Below are 24,187 nucleotides of genomic sequence, written 5' to 3' on the forward strand. Positions count from 1 at the left end.
TTCATCAGTTTGACCGTGTTCATTTCATCAGTTTGGCCGCGTTCATTTCATCAGTTTGGCCGCGTTCATTTCATCAGTTTGGCCGCGTTCATTTCATCAGTTTGGCCGTGTTCATTTCATCAGTTTGACCGTGTTCATTTCATCAGTTTGGCCGTGTTCATTTCATCAGTTTGGCCGCGTTCATTTCATCAGTTTGGCCGCGTTCATTTCATCAGTTTGGCCGCGTTCATTTCATCAGTTTGGCCGCGTTCATTTCATCAGTTTGGCCGTGTTCATTTCATCAGTTTGGCCGTGTTCATTTCATCAGTTTGGCCGCGTTCATTTCATCAGTTTGGCCGCGTTCATTTCATCAGTTTGGCCGTGTTCATTTCATCAGTTTGGCCGCGTTCATTTCATCAGTTTGACCGCGTTCATTTCATCAGTTTGGCCGTGTTCATTTTATCAGTTTGGCCGTGTTCATTTCATCAGTTTGACCGTGTTCATTTCATCAGTTTGACCGCGTTCATTTCATCAGTTTGACCGCGTTCATTTCATCAGTTTGACCGTGTTCATTTCATCAGTTTGGCCGCGTTCATTTCATCAGTTTGGCCGCGTTCATTTCATCAGTTTGGCCGCGTTCATTTCATCAGTTTGGCCGCGTTCATTTTATCAGTTTGGCCGCGTTCATTTCATCAGTTTGGCCGCGTTCATTTCATCAGTTTGGCCGCGTTCATTTTATCAGTTTGGCCGCGTTCATTTCATCAGTTTGGCCGCGTTCATTTCATCAGTTTGGCCGTGTTCATTTCATCAGTTTGGCCGCGTTCATTTCATCAGTTTGACCGCGTTCATTTCATCAGTTTGACCGCGTTCATTTCATCAGTTTGACCGCGTTCATTTTATCAGTTTGGCCGTGTTCATTTCATCAGTTTGACCGTGTTCATTTCATCAGTTTGGCCGCGTTCATTTCATCAGTTTGGCCGCGTTCATTTCATCAGTTTGGCCGTGTTCATTTCATCAGTTTGGCCGTGTTCATTTCATCAGTTTGGCCGCGTTCATTTCATCAGTTTGACCGCGTTCATTTCATCAGTTTGACCGCGTTCATTTCATCAGTTTGACCGCGTTCATTTTATCAGTTTGGCCGTGTTCATTTCATCAGTTTGACCGTGTTCATTTCATCAGTTTGACCGCGTTCATTTCATCAGTTTGACCGCGTTCATTTCATCAGTTTGACCGCGTTCATTTCATCAGTTTGACCGCGTTCATTTCATCAGTTTGGCCGCGTTCATTTCATCAGTTTGACCGCGTTCATTTCATCAGTTTGGCCTGGCCGCGTTCATTTCATCAGTTTGACCGCGTTCATTTCATCAGTTTGGCCGCGTTCATTTTATCAGTTTGGCCGTGTTCATTTCATCAGTTTGACCGTGTTCATTTCATCAGTTTGACCGCGTTCATTTCATCAGTTTGACCGCGTTCATTTCATCAGTTTGACCGCGTTCATTTCATCAGTTTGACCGCGTTCATTTCATCAGTTTGACCGCGTTCATTTCATCAGTTTGGCCGCGTTCATTTCATCAGTTTGACCGTGTTCATTTCATCAGTTTGGCCGCGTTCATTTCATCAGTTTGGCCGCGTTCATTTCATCAGTTTGGCCGCGTTCATTTCATCAGTTTGGCCGCGTTCATTTCATCAGTTTGACCGCGTTCATTTCATCAGTTTGGCCGCGTTCATTTCATCAGTTTGGCCGCGTTCATTTCATCAGTTTGACCGCGTTCATTTTATCAGTTTGGCCGTGTTCATTTCATCAGTTTGACCGTGTTCATTTCATCAGTTTGGCCGCGTTCATTTCATCAGTTTGGCCGCGTTCATTTCATCAGTTTGACCGCGTTCATTTCATCAGTTTGGCCGCGTTCATTTCATCAGTTTGGCCGCGTTCATTTTATCAGTTTGACCGCGTTCATTTCATCAGTTTGACCGCGTTCATTTCATCAGTTTGACCGCGTTCATTTCATCAGTTTGACCGCGTTCATTTCATCAGTTTGACCGCGTTCATTTCATCAGTTTGGCCGTGTTCATTTTATCAGTTTGGCCGCGTTCATTTCATCAGTTTGACCGCGTTCATTTCATCAGTTTGGCCGTGTTCATTTCATCAGTTTGACCGTGTTCATTTCATCAGTTTGACCGTGTTCATTTCATCAGTTTGGCCGTGTTCATTTCATCAGTTTGACCGTGTTCATTTCATCAGTTTGACCGTGTTCATTTCATCAGTTTGACCGCGTTCATTTCATCAGTTTGACCGTGTTCATTTCATCAGTTTGACCGCGTTCATTTCATCAGTTTGGCCGTGTTCATTTCATCAGTTTGGCCGCGTTCATTTCATCAGTTTGGCCGCGTTCATTTCATCAGTTTGACCGCGTTCATTTCATCAGTTTGACCGCGTTCATTTCATCAGTTTGACCGCGTTCATTTCATCAGTTTGGCCGCGTTCATTTCATCAGTTTGACCGCGTTCATTTCATCAGTTTGACCGCGTTCATTTCATCAGTTTGACCGCGTTCATTTCATCAGTTTGACCGCGTTCATTTCATCAGTTTGACCGCGTTCATTTCATCAGTTTGGCCGCGTTCATTTCATCAGTTTGGCCGTGTTCATTTCATCAGTTTGGCCGTGTTCATTTCATCAGTTTTGCCGTGTTCATTTCATCAGTTTGGCCGCGTTCATTTCATCAGTTTGACCGCGTTCATTTCATCAGTTTGACCGCGTTCATTTCATCAGTTTGACCGTGTTCATTTCATCAGTTTGGCCGCGTTCATTTCATCAGTTTGACCGCGTTCATTTTATCAGTTTGGCCGCGTTCATTTCATCAGTTTGACCGCGTTCATTTCATCAGTTTGACCGTGTTCATTTCATCAGTTTGACCGCGTTCATTTCATCAGTTTGGCCGTGTTCATTTCATCAGTTTGACCGCGTTCATTTCATCAGTTTGGCCGCGTTCATTTCATCAGTTTGACCGCGTTCATTTCATCAGTTTGGCCGTGTTCATTTCATCAGTTTGGCCGCGTTCATTTCATCAGTTTGACCGTGTTCATTTCATCAGTTTGGCCGCGTTCATTTCATCAGTTTGGCCGCGTTCATTTCATCAGTTTGGCCGCGTTCATTTCATCAGTTTGGCCGCGTTCATTTCATCAGTTTGGCCGTGTTCATTTCATCAGTTTGGCCGCGTTCATTTCATCAGTTTGGCCGCGTTCATTTCATCAGTTTGACCGTGTTCATTTCATCAGTTTGGCCGCGTTCATTTCATCAGTTTGGCCGTGTTCATTTCATCAGGTGGAAAGCACTAATTGCTAATGGGGGTGTTTTCCGAGCATCCCTGTTTCGCAGGCAACAGTCTGTCTTCAGAACACCCCCCTTGTCTTCACTTCATTTGGATTAGCCCAACCCGCTGGAGAAGAGAGACAGATTGAAGTAACGTTAGGCTACTTTGCTGTATAGGCCTATTATTTATTTAATTGTGAGCGTTTTCCTAGTCAGTCCACTTCTACCATGTCAACAAAGACATCGGCAGTGTGGCAGCATTTTTTAAAAATAGAAAAGGGGAAAAAAGTCGAATGCCAATTTTGCAAGCAACAGTTTGCATATCACAGCTCTGGCGACAAACATGTCATATCACCTAAAAAGGGTACGCTAACTTGTCTGCGTTAGGTTGCCCAGTCTGTTTTGAGTTGCACTTTATTTCGTTTCTGCTCTTGATCTGGTTTGTTTAAAGAGCACCTATCATGGAATTTTGAAATGTACCTTTCATGTAGTGTGTAACATAGATCTAAGTGAACAAAAACATCCTGCAAAGTTTGAAATATGACAGTGCACCGTATATGTAGTTATTTTCTTTCAAAAGTAAGAGTCGACTCTGAGTCATTTTTAAGAATCGTTAGAAGACTGAAGCTTTTTCTCTGACTAGATGACGTCAACCTGTAAAGTTATTTGAATACGATACGCCCACTTATTGCGCTCCAAGACGCCAGTGAAAACTAGAAAACATCATGGCGATGAGACGCTGTGTTCTGAAGTGCGACTCAAAAGCAAACTTTTTTCATCTGCCCAAGAATGAGCATTTGAAGACTAAGTGGCTTGAAGACAAACCATACATCGTCGCGATTGTGTGTTTATTAGTCTTCAAATTACTCTATTTGCATGTTTCGCGATCTCAGGAAGCTTTTATTAGGGACTTCTATTATGGCACATGGTATATTCTCCGTCTGTCTGTACCATATATGGACTACATGTGCACAGAGCGCCCTCCGGCTGCCAGTATGAATTGAAAACAACACATAAGAGACATCTTAGAAATTTGACACAGATATATGAGAATCTATCAATATGTCTCCTCATCTGCACACTTTTGAACTAAAAGCCCTGAGGGATGTTGATTTATCGCGAGTCTTCGTGAGGAGAATAGAGGAGTTTTTTTATGAATGAGATCAGCTGAGGCTCATATTACAATCAAACGGTACAGACGCGGTTTTCATATTCATAACTCCTGACACATATTAACAAATTACTGTCACTATAAGACTTTGATGGGCGTTCCGTTTCTGAAAATATCTGCACAGACTATACCAATCACAACTGACTGGGTCATCGGACCAATCACCGCAGATTAGCGTCACGTAAAGGCGGGGTTTTGAAAAGTGAATCACTAAAGGAATCATTTGAGAATCGCTGTCAAAACAGGTAAAAATAAATGCATATTATAAGAAAACTAAAGTCTTTTTTTGTCATTGCATGCATGCAAAACTGTTGTTGGGGACTTCTAAAACAATATTTGGAACATTTTAAATGCCAGAATAGGTGCTCTTTAATAAATATTCGTTTTTTATTAAAGTGGACGTACCTTTTGTGTTTAACAGTAAAAGCGAATTGAATTGAATTGAATTTTATAATACATATGACAAAAACAATTGTCTAAATTATGTCGCATATTCCTCAAAAGTTCTTGTGAGGATATCACTAGTTGACAACATAGTAACAGTTACTATATTTTGGAAAATCATAGGCTATGATATTGCGCAGGTGCACGTGATGCAACGCTGTCAGAGCCGACAGACTCGTGTGTCAGACTCATTTCAGTGCAAAATAATCGGGTCAAAAACGATTTAATGTACTGCAAATAGCCTACTAGTTTTTTATGTTTATTTATAATTAATTTAGGCAGACAACAAGGCTACCAAGTACTGCGCACAGTGTGCAGCTAATTAATTTAACGTTTTTTTTTCTAACGTCATTTTTAGTCGAAAATTTCAGGACTTCAGTCGACCAAGATTTTCTTTTGTTGATTACAGCCCTACTTATATGCTCACCAAGTCTGCATTTATTTGATCAAACATTTTCTTTCACAATCATTTGTTTTAAGGTTCTGAACATGCACGGGAAGGTCTTAACTGTACGGCACCAGGCAGTGAACAGACGGAAGGACAACCGCTTTGCTGTCGCTCTCGACTCTGAGCAAAACAACATCCATGTGAAGGATATTGTGAAAGTCATCGATGGACCTCATTCGGTACCTACCAGAGACCTGGGACATAGGTTTGACATTTACGGTGTAACTCAAAAGGAAGTTAATATTCTCGTTTATGTAATCTATCAGGGCCGTGAAGGTGAAATTCGCCACATCTTCAGAGGCTTTGCTTTTCTTCACTGCAAGAAGCTGGTTGAAAACGGAGGCATGTTTGTCTGTAAGGCACGGCACCTCGTTCTGGCGGGCGGCTCAAAGGTACGTCTGTTCTACACCTGTGGACATATCTTATGTTTTTCTCAACTTCCCTTTCATAAAACAGTCCTCTTTCATACCCAAAGCCCAGAGATGTGACCAATTTTACAGTGGGAGGCTTTGCTCCTATGAGTCCACGCATCAGCAGTCCAATGCACCCTGGCGGTGGTGGTAAGTGTTTACATTTCACTAAGTCAAGTCAACTTTATTTATATAGAGCTTTTAACAATGCAGATTATTTCAAAGCAGCTTTACAGTGTTAAACAGCAAAATAATGCAACAGAATTTTATTCAGCTGTATAGCCATTCCAGAGAAAACGGTGATGTCATCAGTTCATTTCAATTATCATACAGTGACAGTGTGGGCTTTAGATCAGTAATTAGATCAGTAATTTAGTTTATATGGTTAATTTAGTTTAATAATTAGATTTATTTGGATATTTAGTTGAAAAAATTAAGAAAAATTGAGTGTCCCCAACTGAGCAAGGAAACCAAAATCCCATCAGGTGTTAGAAACATAATGGAGAAAAATAAACCTTGGGAGAAACCAGGCTCAGTCGGGGTGCCAGTTCTCCTCTGGCCAATTGACAAACAGCGTATGATTATTATTCTGGCAACTTTACAGGTCAGAGTCCATAATAGATTGGAATATTCGAACAATCGGAGTCATCACGCCGGAGACGGGTTTATTGAGGATGACATATCGATTTAACAATTATTAAATTGTAATTTTCGAACAATCGGTGTCATCACGCCGAAGACGGGTTTATTGAGGATGCCGTGTCGATGAGGCAATTTCAGGGGGAGGCTAATTGATACGGTCTCTGCAGACACTTCAGGGTCATGCGTTGGTCATGTCTGGGCGCAGGTCCACCATCTGATCTGGATCCGGCCCGGATCCGGCTGACTGCAGTAAACCTCGGGATAAAACAGAGAGACTATCATTAGCGTAGATGCCATTCTTCTGATGATGTCACGAGTACATCAGGTGTTATGGGAAGTGTTCCCGGTTCCGGCTGACCTAGTTAATGCAGCCTAACAATCATTTAATTGAAAAAGTGTTTTATGTGTATGCCATAGTAAAGAGATGTGTTTTTAGTCTAGATTTAAACTGAGAGAGTGTGTCTGCTTCCCGTACAATGTTAGGAAGACTGTTCCAGAGTATAGGTGCTAAATAAGAAAAGGATCGACCACCTGCAGTTGATTTCGATATTCTCAGTATTGTCAACTGGCCAGAATTTTGAGACCGCAGTAGACGTGATGGAGTATAATGTGTTAAGAGCTCGCTCAAGTACTGGGGAGCTAAACCATTTAGTGCTTTGTAAGTAAGCACTAACAGGGTTGTGGTTAAAGATCAGGTTTTTAATCAAAAGATTTCAGGTTCAAATCCTGCAAGAGGATTTGATTATGCATTTAAGCTTTAAAGATGCAGTGTGTACATTTTAGCGCCATCTAGTGGTGAGTTTGGGAATTGCAACTGCCCACCCCTCCCTTTCGAAGCACATAAGCTGTATTTCCACCGCAGGAACTTTCCCCAGGAACTACGAACTTTGGGGTGGTACTCGGTGTGTTTCCACCGCAGGAACCAGGGTCTAAATGAAGTTCCGGGTAAATAATTCCCTCTCCGAACGGCCCTGCTCCCGAGGTTGTACTTTTTCAAAGTTCGGGAACTTTCGGGGGTGGGACTTGGGCGCTGAACATGCTGATTGGTTGAGCTCACGCAGCATTTTAAAAAGTCTTTTGCGAGGATCGTTCTGCGTTCAGCAAATCTCAGCCTTGCTCTTTCTGTCTGATGGCACGCGTTCGTCTCAGCAATCTCACGGTCAATGTCCGTAATAGCTGATAATAACATACTTTGTCTTATTTTAAATCTAGCTTTACGAGCTTTCAGAATACGCTTTAGTATCAGTGCTCGTCTCTTTTCCGCCGTTTTGTTAATGACCTCTTTAGTAAACCAATACATAACCAGCAAAAGCAGCGCTGCTTGAATCTCCTCTATACTTGTTATTGTTGAAGACAGTGTCGCACGAAAATTATTCCTATCCGTCGCTGACTGGGAGGAGCAGCTGCGCGCAGTCCTACATCACCGGACTAATTTGCCTAATCTTCACGGTACTTTAGACCGCAGTGGAAATGCAGACAGTAGCAGATCTAGGGGGGGAAAAAGTTCCTGTAAAAAAAGTTCCTGGTACAAATTGTATCGGGTTATTTCGGTGGAGACGCGGCTATAGAGAAGCTACGGTGGCCGACACAGCACAAAGATGTCGTCGTCTGAGAGAGCAGAGAGTAGCTAGCACTCTGTAGAGAAGTTTGTCCGTTTAGGGCTACTGTAGAAACATGATTGCACAAAATGGTTATATATGTTGATAGAAATGGCTCATTCTAAGGTAATAAAAATATAACGCTACATTATGTTATGTCTTTATACACCACTGAATACATAGTTATGTATATTATATTGCATTTCTGTCAATAGATCATCATGAATACTACACACTGCACCTTTAAGGGTCCATTTTGGTCTGTCTGGTTGCTTTTTGAGCATTTGAATCTTATTGATATAAGCTGCTTTTATGTTTTTAACTGGGCATTATCTGTTGTGTTCTTCCTCCAGGTCAGCAGCGAGGAGGTGGAGGAGGAGGTGGTGGTGGTGGTGGTGGTGGCGGCGGAGGCATGGGTCGGGGCCGCGGACGACGAGACAATGATCTGATTGGGCAGACTGTCCGTATATCCCAGGGACCGTACAAAGGTTACATTTTTTGAAAACAACTTTTTGTGAGACTATTCGCTTTTGTTTGGTATTTTGTTGTAGTGTGGCTTACATGTCCAAGTACTTTTATTCTCATAAGCCACAAGTTTTTTTTTAACACCTTCATTTCCACAGGTTACATTGGTGTGGTGAAGGATGCCACAGAATCCACAGCTAGGGTAGAGCTCCACTCAACTTGCCAGACCATTTCTGTGGACCGCCAGCGTCTTACGACTGTGTATGTTTTCAGTCATCTCTCTGCAGTTTTTAACACAAAAATTATGCTCTTGTTTATTCCATATTTTAGAAAATGTTTTGACACTGCTTAGCTAGCATTAAAAGTGCAGCACTCACAGCTCTGCTTAACACATTAACTCCACACAGATAATATAAACGAAAGGAGCAGGTCTGTTAAACCAGTCTGCAGTGAAATGAGGCAGAACTGTCAGTGTTCGTCTGGCATGTTATTCTGGATTTCTTGTTAGCCGGAACTCTAGTGCAGTGAACTATAGCCCCGTTTCTATCTAAATTAGCTGGAACAATTTGTCCCAGGAACTTTTTTCCCCCAGACCTGCTGCTGTCTGCGTTTTCATAGCGGTCTAAAGTACAGTGAAGGTTAGTCCGGTGACCTAGGAATGCGTGCAACTTTCCAGTTCCCGCTGGATTTCGTCCTCCCCATAAAAGCTTAATAAATTTTGGACCTCGGCGTCGGTCCATCAGTCATATTTTTTAAACTTCATCGTCGATTTGAAAAGCAAACAACTCTTACTGCACGCGCCACAACAGACTTTTAAAAATGGTGGTTGAAATAAAATGCTGAGTGGAGTCAGCCAATCAGCATGTTCAGTGCCCAAGTCCCACCCCCGAAAGAACTTTGAAAACGTACGACCTCGCGAGCTGGGCCATTTTGAGGGGGACATTTTTAGCCTAAACTTCATTTAGACCCTGATCCCTGCGGTCGAATCACATCGAGTACCACCTGGGGAAAGTTTCTGAGGTGGAAACGCAGCTAATGACTGACAGTACAGGCCAAATGTGGGATCTTTCTGAAAGCACAGGGATATTTAGGGCCCTATGAAATCCGTTTTATTTTTTACCAAATTCCTTTTTTTTCCCTCCATTTTTAAAAAAATTTTGGACTCCATTTTAATGGTTAAATTAAATTTTAGTAATCACAAAGCATGTCTAATTAATTAATACAATTTAAAAACAATTTATTAAAAGTTTGACATGAAAAAAATGACATGTTTAGAGTTAATAATTTATTATTATTAGTGTTCGTATTATTACTTTGAGAGCTAAATTCCACTGTACAACAGTAATATATTTTGTTAAACCAAACTTTTATTTTGACGGGTTGCCATGAAGACATTTGATTTTCTGTGTGTTTATGATATGACTATAGTTTTTCTCAAATGAAATGGTTAATTGGTCATAAAGATGAAGTTTATGTCCTCATATAGAGGCTGAAAACACCACATGTGTGTGTGTGTGGGATAAAAGAAACCGTCTTTTTGCGGTTTAATATAAACAGACACTAGTCTATATCATGATTTGATTTAAGTGTACTGACCTGCTTTTTATTTGCTATCCATCAAAAATGTTACAAGTTCAGTGAAATTCCGCGTTATACAGTAAATTCTGCTTTTATGACTGGATTCCGCCCCTGTTTTCCGCATAGCTGAAATCATAGGGCCCTAGATATTTAATGCTAGAACAGATTTTGCATATCGCACACCTCAGATTCCTGAGATGCTGCTGCTTTTGGTGTTTTTATATCTGTGAATCTACACTACCATTAAAAAGTGTATTTTTTATAGAATGTTTATGTTCTCTAATATTCACCAAGGCTGTATTAATTTGATCAAAAAAACTGTAATAACAGTAATATTGTAAAATATTATTACAATTAAGTTGTATTTTAATACATTAAAATGTAATTTATCCCTGTGATGATAGAGCTGAATTTTCAAGAACAGCATTTATTTGAAATGGAAAGCTTTTCTAACATTATAAATGTATTTACTGTCACTTTTGATCCATTTCTTGCACATTTGCTACATAAGTATTAATATATTTCCACACAAAAAAAACTCTTACTGTCCCTAAACATTTGAATGGTTGAAATAGGTTTTATATCTTGACTGTCTTGTAAAGTCTAGTTTATTTTTTGTGAAATCTTTTCTCCTGTATATATATTTTACATCTCATCTTTTTGCTTTCTTTGAATCAGCGGTGGCAAAGAAAGACAAGGAAAGTCTTCCACCCATTTACGAACCCCAATGTATGGTTCCCAGACGCCCATTTATGGAACTGCTTCACGTACCCCCATGTATGGTAGCCAGACGCCCCTCCATGATGGTAAGAAACTGTATATTCTTATTGACCTTGATGTTCTGCAACACCATTTGTTTTTTTTAAAGTCTTTCATTGCTCACAGGAAGCCGCACTCCTCACTATGGCTCTCAGACTCCTCTGCATGATGGCAGCAGGACGCCGGGTCAGAGCGGCGCATGGGACCCAAACAATCCAAACACACCATCACGGTGAGAAGCAGAGCGAGACAATCAGCGCAATCAAACAATCTCACACACACACACCTCAACTTCAACTCATGTTCCCTCTGTTTTCAGGCCCGATGACGATTTTGAGTTCGCCTATGACGACGAGCCCTCTCCGTCTCCGCAAGGCTATGGTGGTACGCCCAACCCTCAGACTCCTGGCTACCCAGAAGTGCCCTCTCCACAGGTCAACCCTCAGTACAACCCTCAGACTCCCGGGACTCCTGCCATGTAAGAGCTCATTCAGATGCTTGTGATCTGGCTTGAGAACATCTTAAACTGAGTTTGTTTTTTCACCGTAGGTACAACACAGACCAGTTCTCCCCATATGCAGCGCCCTCTCCACAGGGCTCCTACCAGCCCAGCCCCAGCCCTCAAAGTTACCACCAAGTGGCCCCAAGCCCAGTGGGATACCAAAACACACACTCGCCCGCCAGTTACCACCCCACCCCATCACCAATGGCCTACCAGGTACAGAAAATGCACAGAATTGTTTTTGTTTTTTTACTATAACACTGAAACCGAAAGCTGAAAATGTATTTAATAATCCTTTAGTTACTTTTATTTGTATAAATGTTGTGTACAAACATTTAAATTGCTGTCATTATTAGGGATGAGTCACGATTTTCGAATATTCAACTAGTTGTATCGAATAGGTTGTGCAATTTATCGTCTAAAAAAATCTCCATGTTATCGGTGCTAATGTGGTGGTGATGCGTTCATGTAACCATAGGGTGGCGCTGCCAATAACGCACCTAAAAGTTGTCAATCAACTCTCAGGGTTTTTAATACTGGGCACATTTGCTGCGGTCCGAGCATTGGTCTGGTTTCACACTCAAAATTCTTTTGCGTTCATCTTAAGTTATCACAACCGTGCACGGGCATGATCGAAAACAGAACGTGGGTCAAATATATATCGTCGCTGTCCGATGAAAACCACGCATGTCCATTTTGAGATTTTTCGACGGATTGAATGTCCAGGTTCATTTCCGTACAGTGTTAATTTTGACAGCAAATTTTTATTTAGTTTTAGTCATAGTCTTTTGACTAAAATGCCATTTAGTTTTAGTCATATTTTAGTCACCTGAATTGTTTTTAGTTTTAGTCTAGTTTTAGTCGACTAAATCTACAGTAGATTTAGTCGACTAAAATCTAATGAGTTTAGTTAAATTGTAATTCATTAAGCATTTAAGTATTACATAACCGACTGTCACTTGAACTGACATTTTGACATAATTTTGTTTTTGACATTAAAAAACACGAAAGAGCTCAATTCACTTTTTTGTTTGTTTTTTAAAAACATCTATATCGTTTTTATAACTTTGTATTTCTGTTTTAGTTAGTAGGCCATATCAGGTTAAGCTAAAGCTTCAAATAAGTTTGTTTATTTTTTATTTTTTTATTTCAGTTAGCATTTATTTAATTTCAAGTAATGAAGATTTTTTAAAATGGTTTTAGTGAACTATTATAACCCTGATATTTTATTGAATATGTGTCAAATACTGGTCTTTCCTCCTGACTATGAATTAAATGGGAATGAAATTAAATACAGTTTATTGTGTAACCAAAAACGAATATATAATGCGTGACTTTTAATGATAAACAAGCTGGAAATACACCCGGACTCTTATTTTGAAATGTCTGCGCCTCTGTTGCAGTGGCATGGCAGCTGCTCATTCAAGTTCAGATGAGGAGAGAAAATATGGGTTGTTAAAGCCGTCTAAAACATATTACTATATAAACATCGTAAAGTAAACATTGTCATTATTCATCAGCATTAGTTCATAAACAATTGCCTGGCATAAATGAGTGTTATTCATTGATTGTGAGCCGCTCTGGAGCGCTGGATTGGGGATGCGTGAGCCTGTAGATCAGCACGTTCAAATCAAATGTGCACATCTGTGACACAGGACATCAGTTCTGACTGGATCTCTTCCCTAATCGTCCCTCCCTAACATTTTCGTCTCGTTTTTATTTGTTGACGAAAATGACAGTTAATTTTCTTTATAGTTTTTGTCATCCAACACTAGTTTTTATTTAGTTATCGTCTCGTTTTCGTCAGTGAAAAAAGGTCGTTGACGAAAATTATGACAAATTATTCGTCAACGAAATTAACACTGTTTCCGTATACAGTATGCTTCACATATCTAAATGGCCAATGAAAAGTTGTGAAATCATGTCATCTGATATATACGTATATCCATTTGGTGTCAAAGCTGTCAATCACGCCGCGTATCTCCCGCCCTGTGGAAGCATCTCGCCGGTCTCGTGAAGTTTCATCGAAGCTCAGCACTGGATAGCCGAAAGTACGACATTGAAGCTCTCCACAGTTTAGTTCTAATCTAGTTCTTCACAGATTAGTTTGCTTGCTAGTATGTAAATAAACTCGGTCTCGTTGATAAGATTCAAACTTTTTTTTTCTTAGTCAAACTAATCAAATTATAGCCTGTAATGCTACTGTCATGATTGTCACTAGAACATGCCTCACTCATACTGCTATCACCGCTTGCCAGAGGCTGAGAATGTCCAGCACGTATTCCTCTGTCAATATAAAACGCGACTTGGCCACTCTAATTAATGATCGGAAGAACGCGTATCGACCACCGTTACTGTAAAATATGCACGTATGTCCATTTCAACTCAATTTTGGTCAAATGTGGATTATATCATTACACTGGCAAGAATATGGTTACATGTAAAGATGCCGTACCAAGTATGACAACGCTACATTCAACTGCTTTTGATATACGGTGTTTTTTTCACTTCCTGAAAAGTAACCGTGTTGGACATACGTGAGTTTCATCGGGCAGCGACGATATATATATTTTTTATTAATTTGGTGCTATTATGCACAACTGAGTAAACAACATTTGGGTGTACCATATGTGTGTCGCTTGAAGGCGGATTTTGCTGCTTGCAAACACTCTTTTAAGGAGACAGTTCATGCGAACCTTGCCCCATTTTGAACTAAACTGTTAATATAGCCTATTCCCTAACGAATTAAACAGTATGCGTGCATACAGGGGGAGGAGTTGTGATTTTTCGATGAATAATTATATTATTTTTGTTTGAAATACCCATCCCTAGTCATTTTACAGTACGAGAGCGGCCTCTAGAGACAAAATAGAAACTATCGCTGACACCTCGTGGAGTTTTTTACATGTGAGATTGCGCACTGCATGGAGCGGATACTTCAGATCAGACATGTTCACAAGTCCCTGCGGTCCAAGTCAAGTCTCTAAGGTCCAAATCAAGTCTTTGTTCTATTTTTAGCAATCATTTTGTCAGTGTATTGAACTATCAAACAGATTACTTTTACTTTAAAATTGCATAATAAAGCACAAAAAATACTACTTATATCATTACTATTCCTTTCCAACTTTGTACAAAATTATACCATTTAGAACCACCACAAGGGGGAAAAAGTGCTGTGTATTTTGAGCTATTTGAGTTGCCATAGTTTGCTATAGATTTCAAGCAATTCTGGATAATGTAGTCTTCCAGTGAGCGCCAGCGGTAACAACCTGTGTATAGACAAGCGTTACAGTAAACGACACGAACAATATTTCCATCTGCGTGTCTCGTTTGTAGAAATGAGTCAGACAGGATCATAATTTGCGTATGAACGTGTTTGTGCAATCCAGATGCAAATTAACTTGGTAAATCTGGATTATATGCATAACAAATAGCCTACTATGGGGAAAAACATGAAAAGGAAATGTTACTACTTGAAAATGGACAGCAAGCAAGCCTCTGCTGCTGTGCAACACCGCAGCTTCCCTTCGGATTGATTGATTGCTTTTCAAATGAAATGACACAGTTTTGTAAGGTAATGCTATATTTGTTGTAGCCTTTTGTCTATAAGTTTATTATATTATAAGTTATGTTAATTGTTTACTATTATTATTTACTATGTGCATATTCATACTTTTATTTAGATGTTCGGTTTTTGGGATGGTGGTTATTCAGTTTTTTGACCACACTTTGTTTCTTTTGCTGCAATGTTAGTTTGTTGTAATTATGAACTTGGTTTGGAAATGCTTTTAAATTTTTGTGTTTGATAAACAAATGTAATTTTGAAATGAAGACAGTGGTGGACTGCAGTGCGTGCAAATAGTTTAATCACTTTTCCCTGAATCCACGGCGTACTACGAAAGTCCGATACAATATTGTTGCTAATTTATTTAACAGCAGTTTTCTAATGGGTGATGAATTAACGTGCCTTCAGATGCATCACGCGCTCACTGGCTTGGTGTGTTTAGAAGTGTTTTGTGATATTGTAAACGTCCATCCGTTAGCCCAAAAAAACGGATTCTAACGGCTTGGTCAAAAGGAATTCTGCGTGTAAGCCTTTTCAGCATTTCGGTGAGGTTCTCTTAATTTATTGATATCTAATTTCTATTCTGACTCCTCGAATAATTTTATCTGACTCCAATTTTATGTGACTCCATAAAGTGTGTTACGTTTAGAGTTTATCAGCTGATCTTAAGATTGGTTGCTATTTAATTTTGATCATTGATCTTCTTAGTATCTCTTAATTTTCAAATTCGTTCATCAAGAGACCCGATATCGCACAGAACAGACGGGTCCGGTTCGCGTGTTCAAGAGCACAAAATGATTACTTCTGATATTAGTCAGAGGATGCAGAGTGGATATTTTACCTTTAAGTGGTTGCACATGCTCACTCAACAAAAAGTGTAATTTCAGATTATCGCGCACTCTGCGCTCCATGCTTCAGTAGTGCCGTCCTCAGTATGATCTATCATAACACTAGATTTTGCGGTAATAAAGGAGTCTACATTGATCCATACTAAAATAATGATTTCAGAATAATACAAGATAAATCAAGATTAACATTTATTTTGGCCAGACAGGAAAAGTAAATAAGTAAACAAGAATCCATGGTACACAACTGATCAGCGCAAAAGCATAAAACACAATTGCAAAGTAATATGAAAATAATTTCAAAGAGTCATCTGCCACAATAGGCTACATGCAGTGTGTGTGAGTGTCTCAAAGACACTGACCCAGCTCCACATGGGGGTTCTGGCTGCAGAATGTTTCCCCCCTGGCAGCTCTGTTATCCCTCCTTATATACTCCAACTAGAACAAAAGGGTTGTAAATATTTGCAACACAAACACCTGGTTTTGGGGGAGTGGATCAGATATCTTTGAAGAGACCACTCAAAAAGGAGAACAGAATTCTCATTCGTTTTCAACCTTTCTAATACTACCAGTGACTGCAGTGAAACTGAGACCATTTTACCATTCGCACCGAGACCTTTAAAATGACAGCAAACATGAAAGGGATAAAACAATAGATTTACAAGATACATCATCATTGGTATATCTGCATTTGTTGACTTGAACCAGGGCAAAGAGAGGGCAAAATGGGGAGGGGGAGTTTCTGTGAGATCTTCTCTCAAGATTAGTGACTTTTATTGTTCTATTGTTGGGGTTTGGATCTCAGCTTTCTCCTTAGCAGCAAAACCGATCCTTACAATATACATATTTGTGAATGAATGAATAGTAAAAGGTGGTGTTTTGTGCGGTCACGTGGGGTAGTAAATAGAGAACGTAATCAGGAATGCCAGGCCAAAAGACTTGCTTTTTTTTCCACAAGTCTCAGTCTTCAAGTCTCAGTCTTCAAGTCTCAGTCTTCAAGTCTCGAGGCAAGTCTCGAGGCAAGTCTCGAGGCAAGTCTCGAGGCAAGTCTCGAGGCAAGTCTCGAGGCAAGTCTCGAGGCAAGTCTCGAGGCAAGTCTCAGGTCAGTTGTTCACGAGTCCAAGTCAAGTCAAAAGTCTTTTTTTTTTTTTTTTGCGACTTAAGTGCGACTCGAGTCCAAGTCGCAGACTCGAGTTTCCATCTCTGCAGCAGATGTCCTCCACTAATGCAGCTGATGATCTGCTGTATGTTTATGGTCAAACAGTTCAAACAAAAATGTGACACATACATGTAAATCTGACCCAAATGTTTGATGTCACGATTGTTACCATCTATTTTCTAACCAGCTGGTCACTTTTATGCATTCGTTAGCCAACGAAGTTGGTGATGTGAGAAAGCAAATCAATATGTTCATGCAGCCGGCAGAAACATATAAACGTCAAACCAGCCCTATAGTGCCATGTTTACCATGTTGTGTGCACAAAATAGACACTGACCAAAACTGTGACGTTTAATTAGCTTTGCTCCGGTTTTGACTGTGTCAATGATTTCGGCCATTCCAAAACAGCTGAAACTGTTTCTTTCAGCCAAATTTTTCAGTTGCTGGAATTTCAGTGCATCACTAGCTTGGCTTCTTTATTTGAATAAATTGACTGCATAAAAATCAGTATTGAATTGTGCTCCATGTGCTCTTCAGGCCAGTCCGAGTCCCAGTCCGGTAGGGTACAGTCCGATGACTCCTGGAGCTCCATCTCCGGGAGGCTACAACCCTCACACACCTGGATCTAACATCGACCAGGCCTCAAATGATTGGGTTACCACAGATATTATGGTGCGTGTGAAAGACACATTCCTGGACGGAGGAGTCATCAATCAGACTGGCATCATCCGCAGCGTGACTGTGAGTATAGTATTCATTGCTGTTAAATGTATTTGAAAAGGAGATGTGCTAAAAGATTCTACAAGCAGAAGCATGTGGGTTTTGGATTTGCATATTCACTAACGTTGTGTTGAGATGCCTGGGGCTGATTACTTTTGGCATGGATTTTTGTATGGATTAGGCTTGTCTATGTTCTGATATGTCTGTTCAATTGTATGATTTATAACATTTGTTTGTTGAGACATCACAACTTCACCCTGAAATATAGTGTTTCATCCATGGAAAAAAAATATTTTGCTTCTTTCACACAGGGGGGGATGTGCTCGGTTTTCCTGCAAGACACAGATAAGGTGGTTAGCATTTCAAGTGAACACCTGGAACCTGTTACACCAACCAAAAACAACAAGGTACTGATGAACTTATGGAACCATTTCCCAATCTACTAAATATGATCGCAAGATAATTATGATCCAGTATACACTTGGTACTGCTTATAAATTAACAAAAAAGTTTGTTAAAGGGGTCATGAACTGAGAAATCCAGTCCTTTTGACATATAAGAGGTCATCACACTATCAGAATATCCTGTTAGTTTCAGAACTGAAAACTTTGTTAGTCCAAAAATTATTTATTGTAACCAAGCCCAGATAATGACTCAAAGTTGAATTGGCCCCGCCCACTAGCGTGTTAGTGAGATGACGAGGAGAGAAGTGGATCAGGATACAGGACTAAAAATAACATTACCTTCCACAAGTTATTTGTTTTCAACAATGTGAATGTCTCAGTTGAGCATTATTTATTTGTGTTCGGTACATTTCACTGTGGATTCTTTGGTAAATCAGTTGCAATTTCGGCACAGGCTTTGCAAACACACTTTTACGATATGGATTCGACAGTAATGCGACAATTATGTAATGATTCATGTAGTCAGATATTCTGTCCATGTGTCAGTAAAACAAACCAGTGACTAAACGCTCAACTTAAAATGCTCACATTGTTTCTCTTTGTAGGATGAAAATATTCTGTAATTTAAACTGTGAATAGCAATTTGCAATCGTTGGAGCTGTCAATCAAACAGCGCAAGTTTATCAGTGATTCGCGCCAAAACTCCCGTAATACTGAACAAATCTCTTATTTACATCGTGTTTGCACTGTTAGTTATGATGAAAGCATTTGTTAGTGTGCAGAAATCGAGTTGCAATGACGAGATCACAGCATTCATGCGCTCAACATGTGATCGGCTACAACGCTCATCACTGCAACCTTTCATGCCATGATCTAAATATAATGCCATAGATATAAATATGCTATAATCAACACTTTTCACGAGTAAACCTTGAGAGCTGTAATATTAAAAATGTGCTAAAAGATTCAGAGCGAGTTCCACATGTAAAACTAGCTATTTCATATGAAAAGACGTCAGCCAATCACAGCAGAGGCTGTTTGAAGTCTCACAGAAGTCCCCTTCAAACAGAGCCTTCATATCAGAGGCTAAAATCAGGGTAGGAAAAATGCCTTTTATTTCTTAAAAATGTTTAATGTAAAAATCATACTAACATAAGTGCATCACCGGAAACATAAAACAATGCAGTTCATGACCCCTTTAAACATTATGCAAGACCATAACCATGAAAAGAAAACAGCTGCAAGAACCAATGAAGCATATATTCACCTTTTATGCAATCTGAATTCACTCATAAATGAAGTCCATGCCGCAGAGAATCAACCAGCCCTGCTCGTCTCCATTATCCTTTTTCCTCATCTATGCAACTATACTGTCATATAAGGGATGAGCAGTGAAGAGTTTAGCAAATGAAGCAGAGCCCCACAGAAGATCACTTAGATTTAAGCAAGTCGCTCCTCCCGCTTGAACAACACGCTCAAATTCACTGGAAACGCAGACAGTGATTATCCTTGTGATTTATTAGTGTTGTTTTTGGCGGCCTGTTTTAATTTTAGTTTTAGTCTAGTCTTTGTTTCAAGCTGTCATTTTAGTTTTTATTAGTTTTAGTCACGTTCATACTCTTTTTAGTCTAGTCAAGTTTTAGTCGACTAAAAGTCTGAGCATTTTAGTCTTATTTTAGTCAGAATTATCTATGACTATTTTCGTCTAGTTTTAGTCGACGAAAACTGATGACATTTTAGTCAAGTTTTAGTCAATGAAAATTGTATTTTTGTCTCTTTTTAGTAATGCAATTCTATTTAACCCAGTCAATATAGGATAAGTACATATTATAGACGAAACCAAAATCTTCTTTTAGCCAAACCCGTTTCAAACAATGTTATCTTATTATATTATTGTTACCTTATAGACTCCAGAATACATCCATTCCAGACACGGAAGACGCTCTGATTTGAATTTACAACATATTTATTTTTCCAACTAAACATGTTAGAAGTACACACACATACATTTAAGTAAAATAAATAAAAACATTGAGATGTCTCTTAAGGTTTGTGGTGTTTTTCCTGTGATTTTTGTGGCCACATTTCTCCCCATCTTTTTCCACAACACCCGTTTTATTTTCCACTTCAATGTAATAAAAGTTTTTCCAAATGTCTGAAGAATAAATGCATATTTAACTTAATAATAGGAAAATAATATCCAAATTATTATTTATTATCTGTTTAAAATTAGACCCCCATTATAGTTCAAATGTTTTTCTGTCTTGTATTTATCTCAAAATAAAAGATGTAATTTTATTCCACATGGAAATGAGCGGAAATAAGTGAATACAGCCTCCTATTCACTTATGAGGCAATCATAATGCTGCGGTTATTTAAACAGATAATTGCTGCCGTTATAACGGCACATTTCAAATGTTTACGTGCTTTTCTTTCTTTCTTTTTTTTTTTGAGCGGTGATGAAATATCTTGCTCTTGTAAATACTTTTGCCAATATTTCAGTCTAGATCTTTAAAATGCATCCAAATAACAGCGAAGCACAGCCGCACGGTGCTCTGCAGTGGCCAAAAAGGATATAAACAGTGAATTCTGAAGTGATGTATTATTGAAAACTCAGAGATGTGGATTCAGACAGCACCACACGGCCTTGGTGTTTGTCAAACAGTAAGTTGGGTAATTCGGCCGGAGATTTTTACACGGGTGGTGGGAGAAAAACACGGATATTCTGGATTAAGACGACAATAAAATCACTGACTAGCCCCTGTAAGTGATGAAAACACTGTATGACCGCAGGACAAACAATTACCGTCCGAACAGGGCTTACAAACACCGACTGGATGCCCCGTTCACTCATCTTCTAAAATGTCGCGCGAGTGGGGTTTGAAGAGAGTGATGTGGCCTGCGTCTGCGCCCTGATGCAGCCCCTGAATGAGACGCACAGAAATACTGCAAAATAATAATAAAAACGCGACTTTTCGTCTCGTCTCATTTTCGTCAACGAAAATGAAGAGACATTTTAGCATAGATTTTATTTTGTGAACCACATTTAGTCTTGTTTTTATTCGTCATCATCACATGACCAGCATTTACGTTGCGTCTCGTTTTCGTCACGTGATAAAGGTTCGTTGACGACGATATTTAGTCATACTTTTCGTTGACGAAAGCAACACTAGTGATTATGAGGACCTATCCCTGAACCTTGTGATTATGTGTGTGCGCAGACCCAGATTAAGAACACGTAGGGCCCTGGGGCTGCAGCTAATAGTAACCCCCATAGTAGCTGATCTTGGTGGCACAATGTTTTCTACCACAGAAATAGAAAATGATATATAATTATTCCAGGCTGCAACACATGAACAGCACAAATGCATTAACTCCACATATGAGGTCACAGCAAATAGATTTCCAGAAACAGCAAAAACTGCCTTAAGGAGTTTACTTTAAATGGTTAGTTCACCCAATAATGAAAATTGTCATTAATTGCTCACGTGGTTCCAAACCCGTCGTTCATCTTCGGTACACAAATTAAGATTTTTCACTTTCAAGGCCCAGAAAGGTATAAAGACATTGTTAAAATAGTCCATGTGACTCCAGTTGTTCAGCCTTAATGTCATGAAGCGACGAGAATACTTTTTGTGCGCAAAAAACAAACAAAAATAACGACTTTATTCAACAATTTCTTCCTGTCTGTGTCAGACTCCTACACAGTTTACGTTGGCCAGCTCCTGCGTCAGCAACAAGCGTAACTCGGAAGCGCTGCACTGTATTTACTACGTCAACAGCGTAGGAGACTGACACAGACGTGAAGAAAATTGTTGAATAAAGTTGTTATTTTTTGTTTGTTTTAAGCGCACATAAATAAGGTTTCTGAAGAACATTTTTTTAAGCCTAAAGGGGACCGAGCCGGCTGTCGCCATCTTGGCAATGCGTCCCGGATAACTTAAAGCTACACTGTGTAACTTTTTTAGTTTATTCTTAGCTAAAAACACTTAGTTCTTTCAAAAATATATGTGCTCATTAATGCATATTTACTTCTTTCAAGTAATAAAGTATTCTCGTAAGTTTATAATATGCCATTGAAAATACATACGGGTGAGGGGTTCGAATGCGGGTCGCCATGTTGCCCCTCCATCTTGAAAGTACATCAGCCAAAGAGGGACATATACCCGTGAATTAAAGCTTTGCCTTTCGCGTTTTAACACTCGATGGCACCGTGTCGAATGTGGACGAGGTCGAACTGGAAGCCATGTTAATCTTGGACTAAATCGGCCACCGTAGGAGTTAAAACGAAATCGGAATTGAGAGGAAGAGAAACTAATATTCACTGGATGGTCATATACCTTTTAACCGCTAGATGGGGGAAAATATCACACAGTGTAGCTTTAAAATGGGCAAAGAGGCGGGACATGGGTGGAGCTGAGGTGCCTGGTTGCTGAAACCACGCCCACCTAGTTCAACCATAGTTGCAATCCACCTGTCACTCAAAGTGTCCACGCCCTTAATTGTGCAGAACTTTAAGGCTTAATATAATGTAAACGAATGAGTTATAAAAAAAATTCACCCCCTCACAGTTGTCATGAAGGGCAAAATTAGTCTTATAGACCAAAACCACTTTTTGTACCAGGCTGTAAAGTTTCTTTCTGCTGTAAACTTGGGCATTTTAACATGGGGCAGAGACAGATTTGACTCCCTTTTGGAGCCTGTCTCTAGTGGCCTGCATGGTTTTAAACAACAACAACAATCATATTAATAATACTAAGAAATAACTATGGTATTTGTAATGAAAAAAGAACCTCTAAAAGTGACTTATATAGCCTTTATATGAACTAATATTTCATTTAAAGCTAGTTGTAAGATTTATAACACCACGTTCTCATGAAATGCGTATCTATATATCTATAGGTTCAGTGCACGCGTGAAACGTTACCGCACGGTTTCCGGGTGCAATCTTTAACAGTTAACAGTCGGCTTGTTTGAAGCGCGGAACACACTTCAATCCGAGTTCCCACACGAACATATTAAGTATTCAGTTCATTTTACCACGAAATTCAAACGATAAAAGCTGTTTTGACGCTCTATTTGGCGTGACTGGTCACTTCATGATCAATCATCTCTTACTAAAGAATAAACATGAATGACCATTTGAAGTTAGGCTGAGGGTACATTACAATTTACTGTCACGTATCATATGTGGTGTAATCGCTCAATCAGTGTTTTCAACAGCGGAAAGACGTCAATATAACTGCTTGTAAGCTAAACAATGTCATGTAACTTTAGCATCACATTTAACATTTAACGTCATTCAGTGTCCACAGAATTTTATTCACTAGAGAAATCAACTCTTTCACTAAATATATGCTCTATATTAGCCGTTATATTCATTATATTCTACTTGACCTGTTAGTGATGTCTTGATTATTTCATGCATGTTAAATAAATCTGTGTATAAATTATTATATTTCAACAACGAATTGGAGAAAAAAACTATTTTATAATTAGATTTAGAAGTTAATGCAAAAACTGCCTTGTGTGAAGTTTAAATGTTTGCATGTGTTATTTGAGTGTTGATTATTATATCTAAACATAAATAGCAACTGAATTTATGCTAATAGTTTGCTGGGCTCTATTTTGTTAACCTTTAATATTAATGTGCAAGTCAGGGCTCCCTATATAGTTTACAGCAATATCTTCAATAAACTTTTAGATATAATTTAATTAATTCAAGGACAGACACTTTTTTTCTTCAGTAAACCACTGTTAAATCTAAAAAGCAATTTTGTAAAACTGCAGTACCGAACCGTGATTTCAAAACCGAGATGCGTACCGAACCGTCAGTTTTGTGTACTGTTACACCCCTATTGTCAGTCTTTTATTTTTTGTCATGCGTCACAACACTTCCTTGAGTTCCAGGCATTTCTGTGTTGTAAATAAAATCATTTTTTAAATATTAAATGTGTCATTCTCTTTAAGTCACGCTCAGAAATGTGTAATTTGCATATTAACCCCTCCCCCCACCCTCCGCGACACTGTCACCTTTTTTACTCTGAGGAGTTTGCAGGTCTGAGCACGCCAAATACGCATAATCTTTACTCTATTTAATTTAATGCAAGTGTGAATGGCTGTCAATCATTTCCTCGGCTAATCTCATGCCCCCACCTAGCCCTCAAGTTAATCCGCCCCTGTGTGT

At 39.4% G+C, this 24,187-nt stretch overlaps 1 protein-coding gene across 2 annotated transcripts in view; it reads left to right on the forward strand.

The window, feature by feature from the left end:
* The window catches only part of supt5h (SPT5 homolog, DSIF elongation factor subunit), a 49,498-nt gene that overhangs the window by 24,883 nt on the left and 428 nt on the right, over window positions 1-24,187 (forward strand). For both annotated transcript variants that reach the window (XM_079822656.1, XM_079822657.1), the window contains 11 exons: window positions 5,386-5,532; window positions 5,620-5,745; window positions 5,829-5,913; window positions 8,357-8,491; window positions 8,627-8,729; window positions 10,725-10,852; window positions 10,932-11,037; window positions 11,125-11,283; window positions 11,355-11,523; window positions 17,414-17,617; window positions 17,908-18,003. In XM_079822656.1, coding sequence (XP_079678782.1) covers window positions 5,386-5,532; window positions 5,620-5,745; window positions 5,829-5,913; window positions 8,357-8,491; window positions 8,627-8,729; window positions 10,725-10,852; window positions 10,932-11,037; window positions 11,125-11,283; window positions 11,355-11,523; window positions 17,414-17,617; window positions 17,908-18,003 — 1,458 coding nt within the window. The remainder of the gene's footprint in view (window positions 1-5,385; window positions 5,533-5,619; window positions 5,746-5,828; window positions 5,914-8,356; window positions 8,492-8,626; window positions 8,730-10,724; window positions 10,853-10,931; window positions 11,038-11,124; window positions 11,284-11,354; window positions 11,524-17,413; window positions 17,618-17,907; window positions 18,004-24,187) is intronic.

This window comes from Gobio gobio, assembly GCF_949357685.1.
Source record: "Gobio gobio genome assembly, chromosome: 8".
NCBI lineage: Eukaryota > Metazoa > Chordata > Actinopteri > Cypriniformes > Gobionidae > Gobio > Gobio gobio.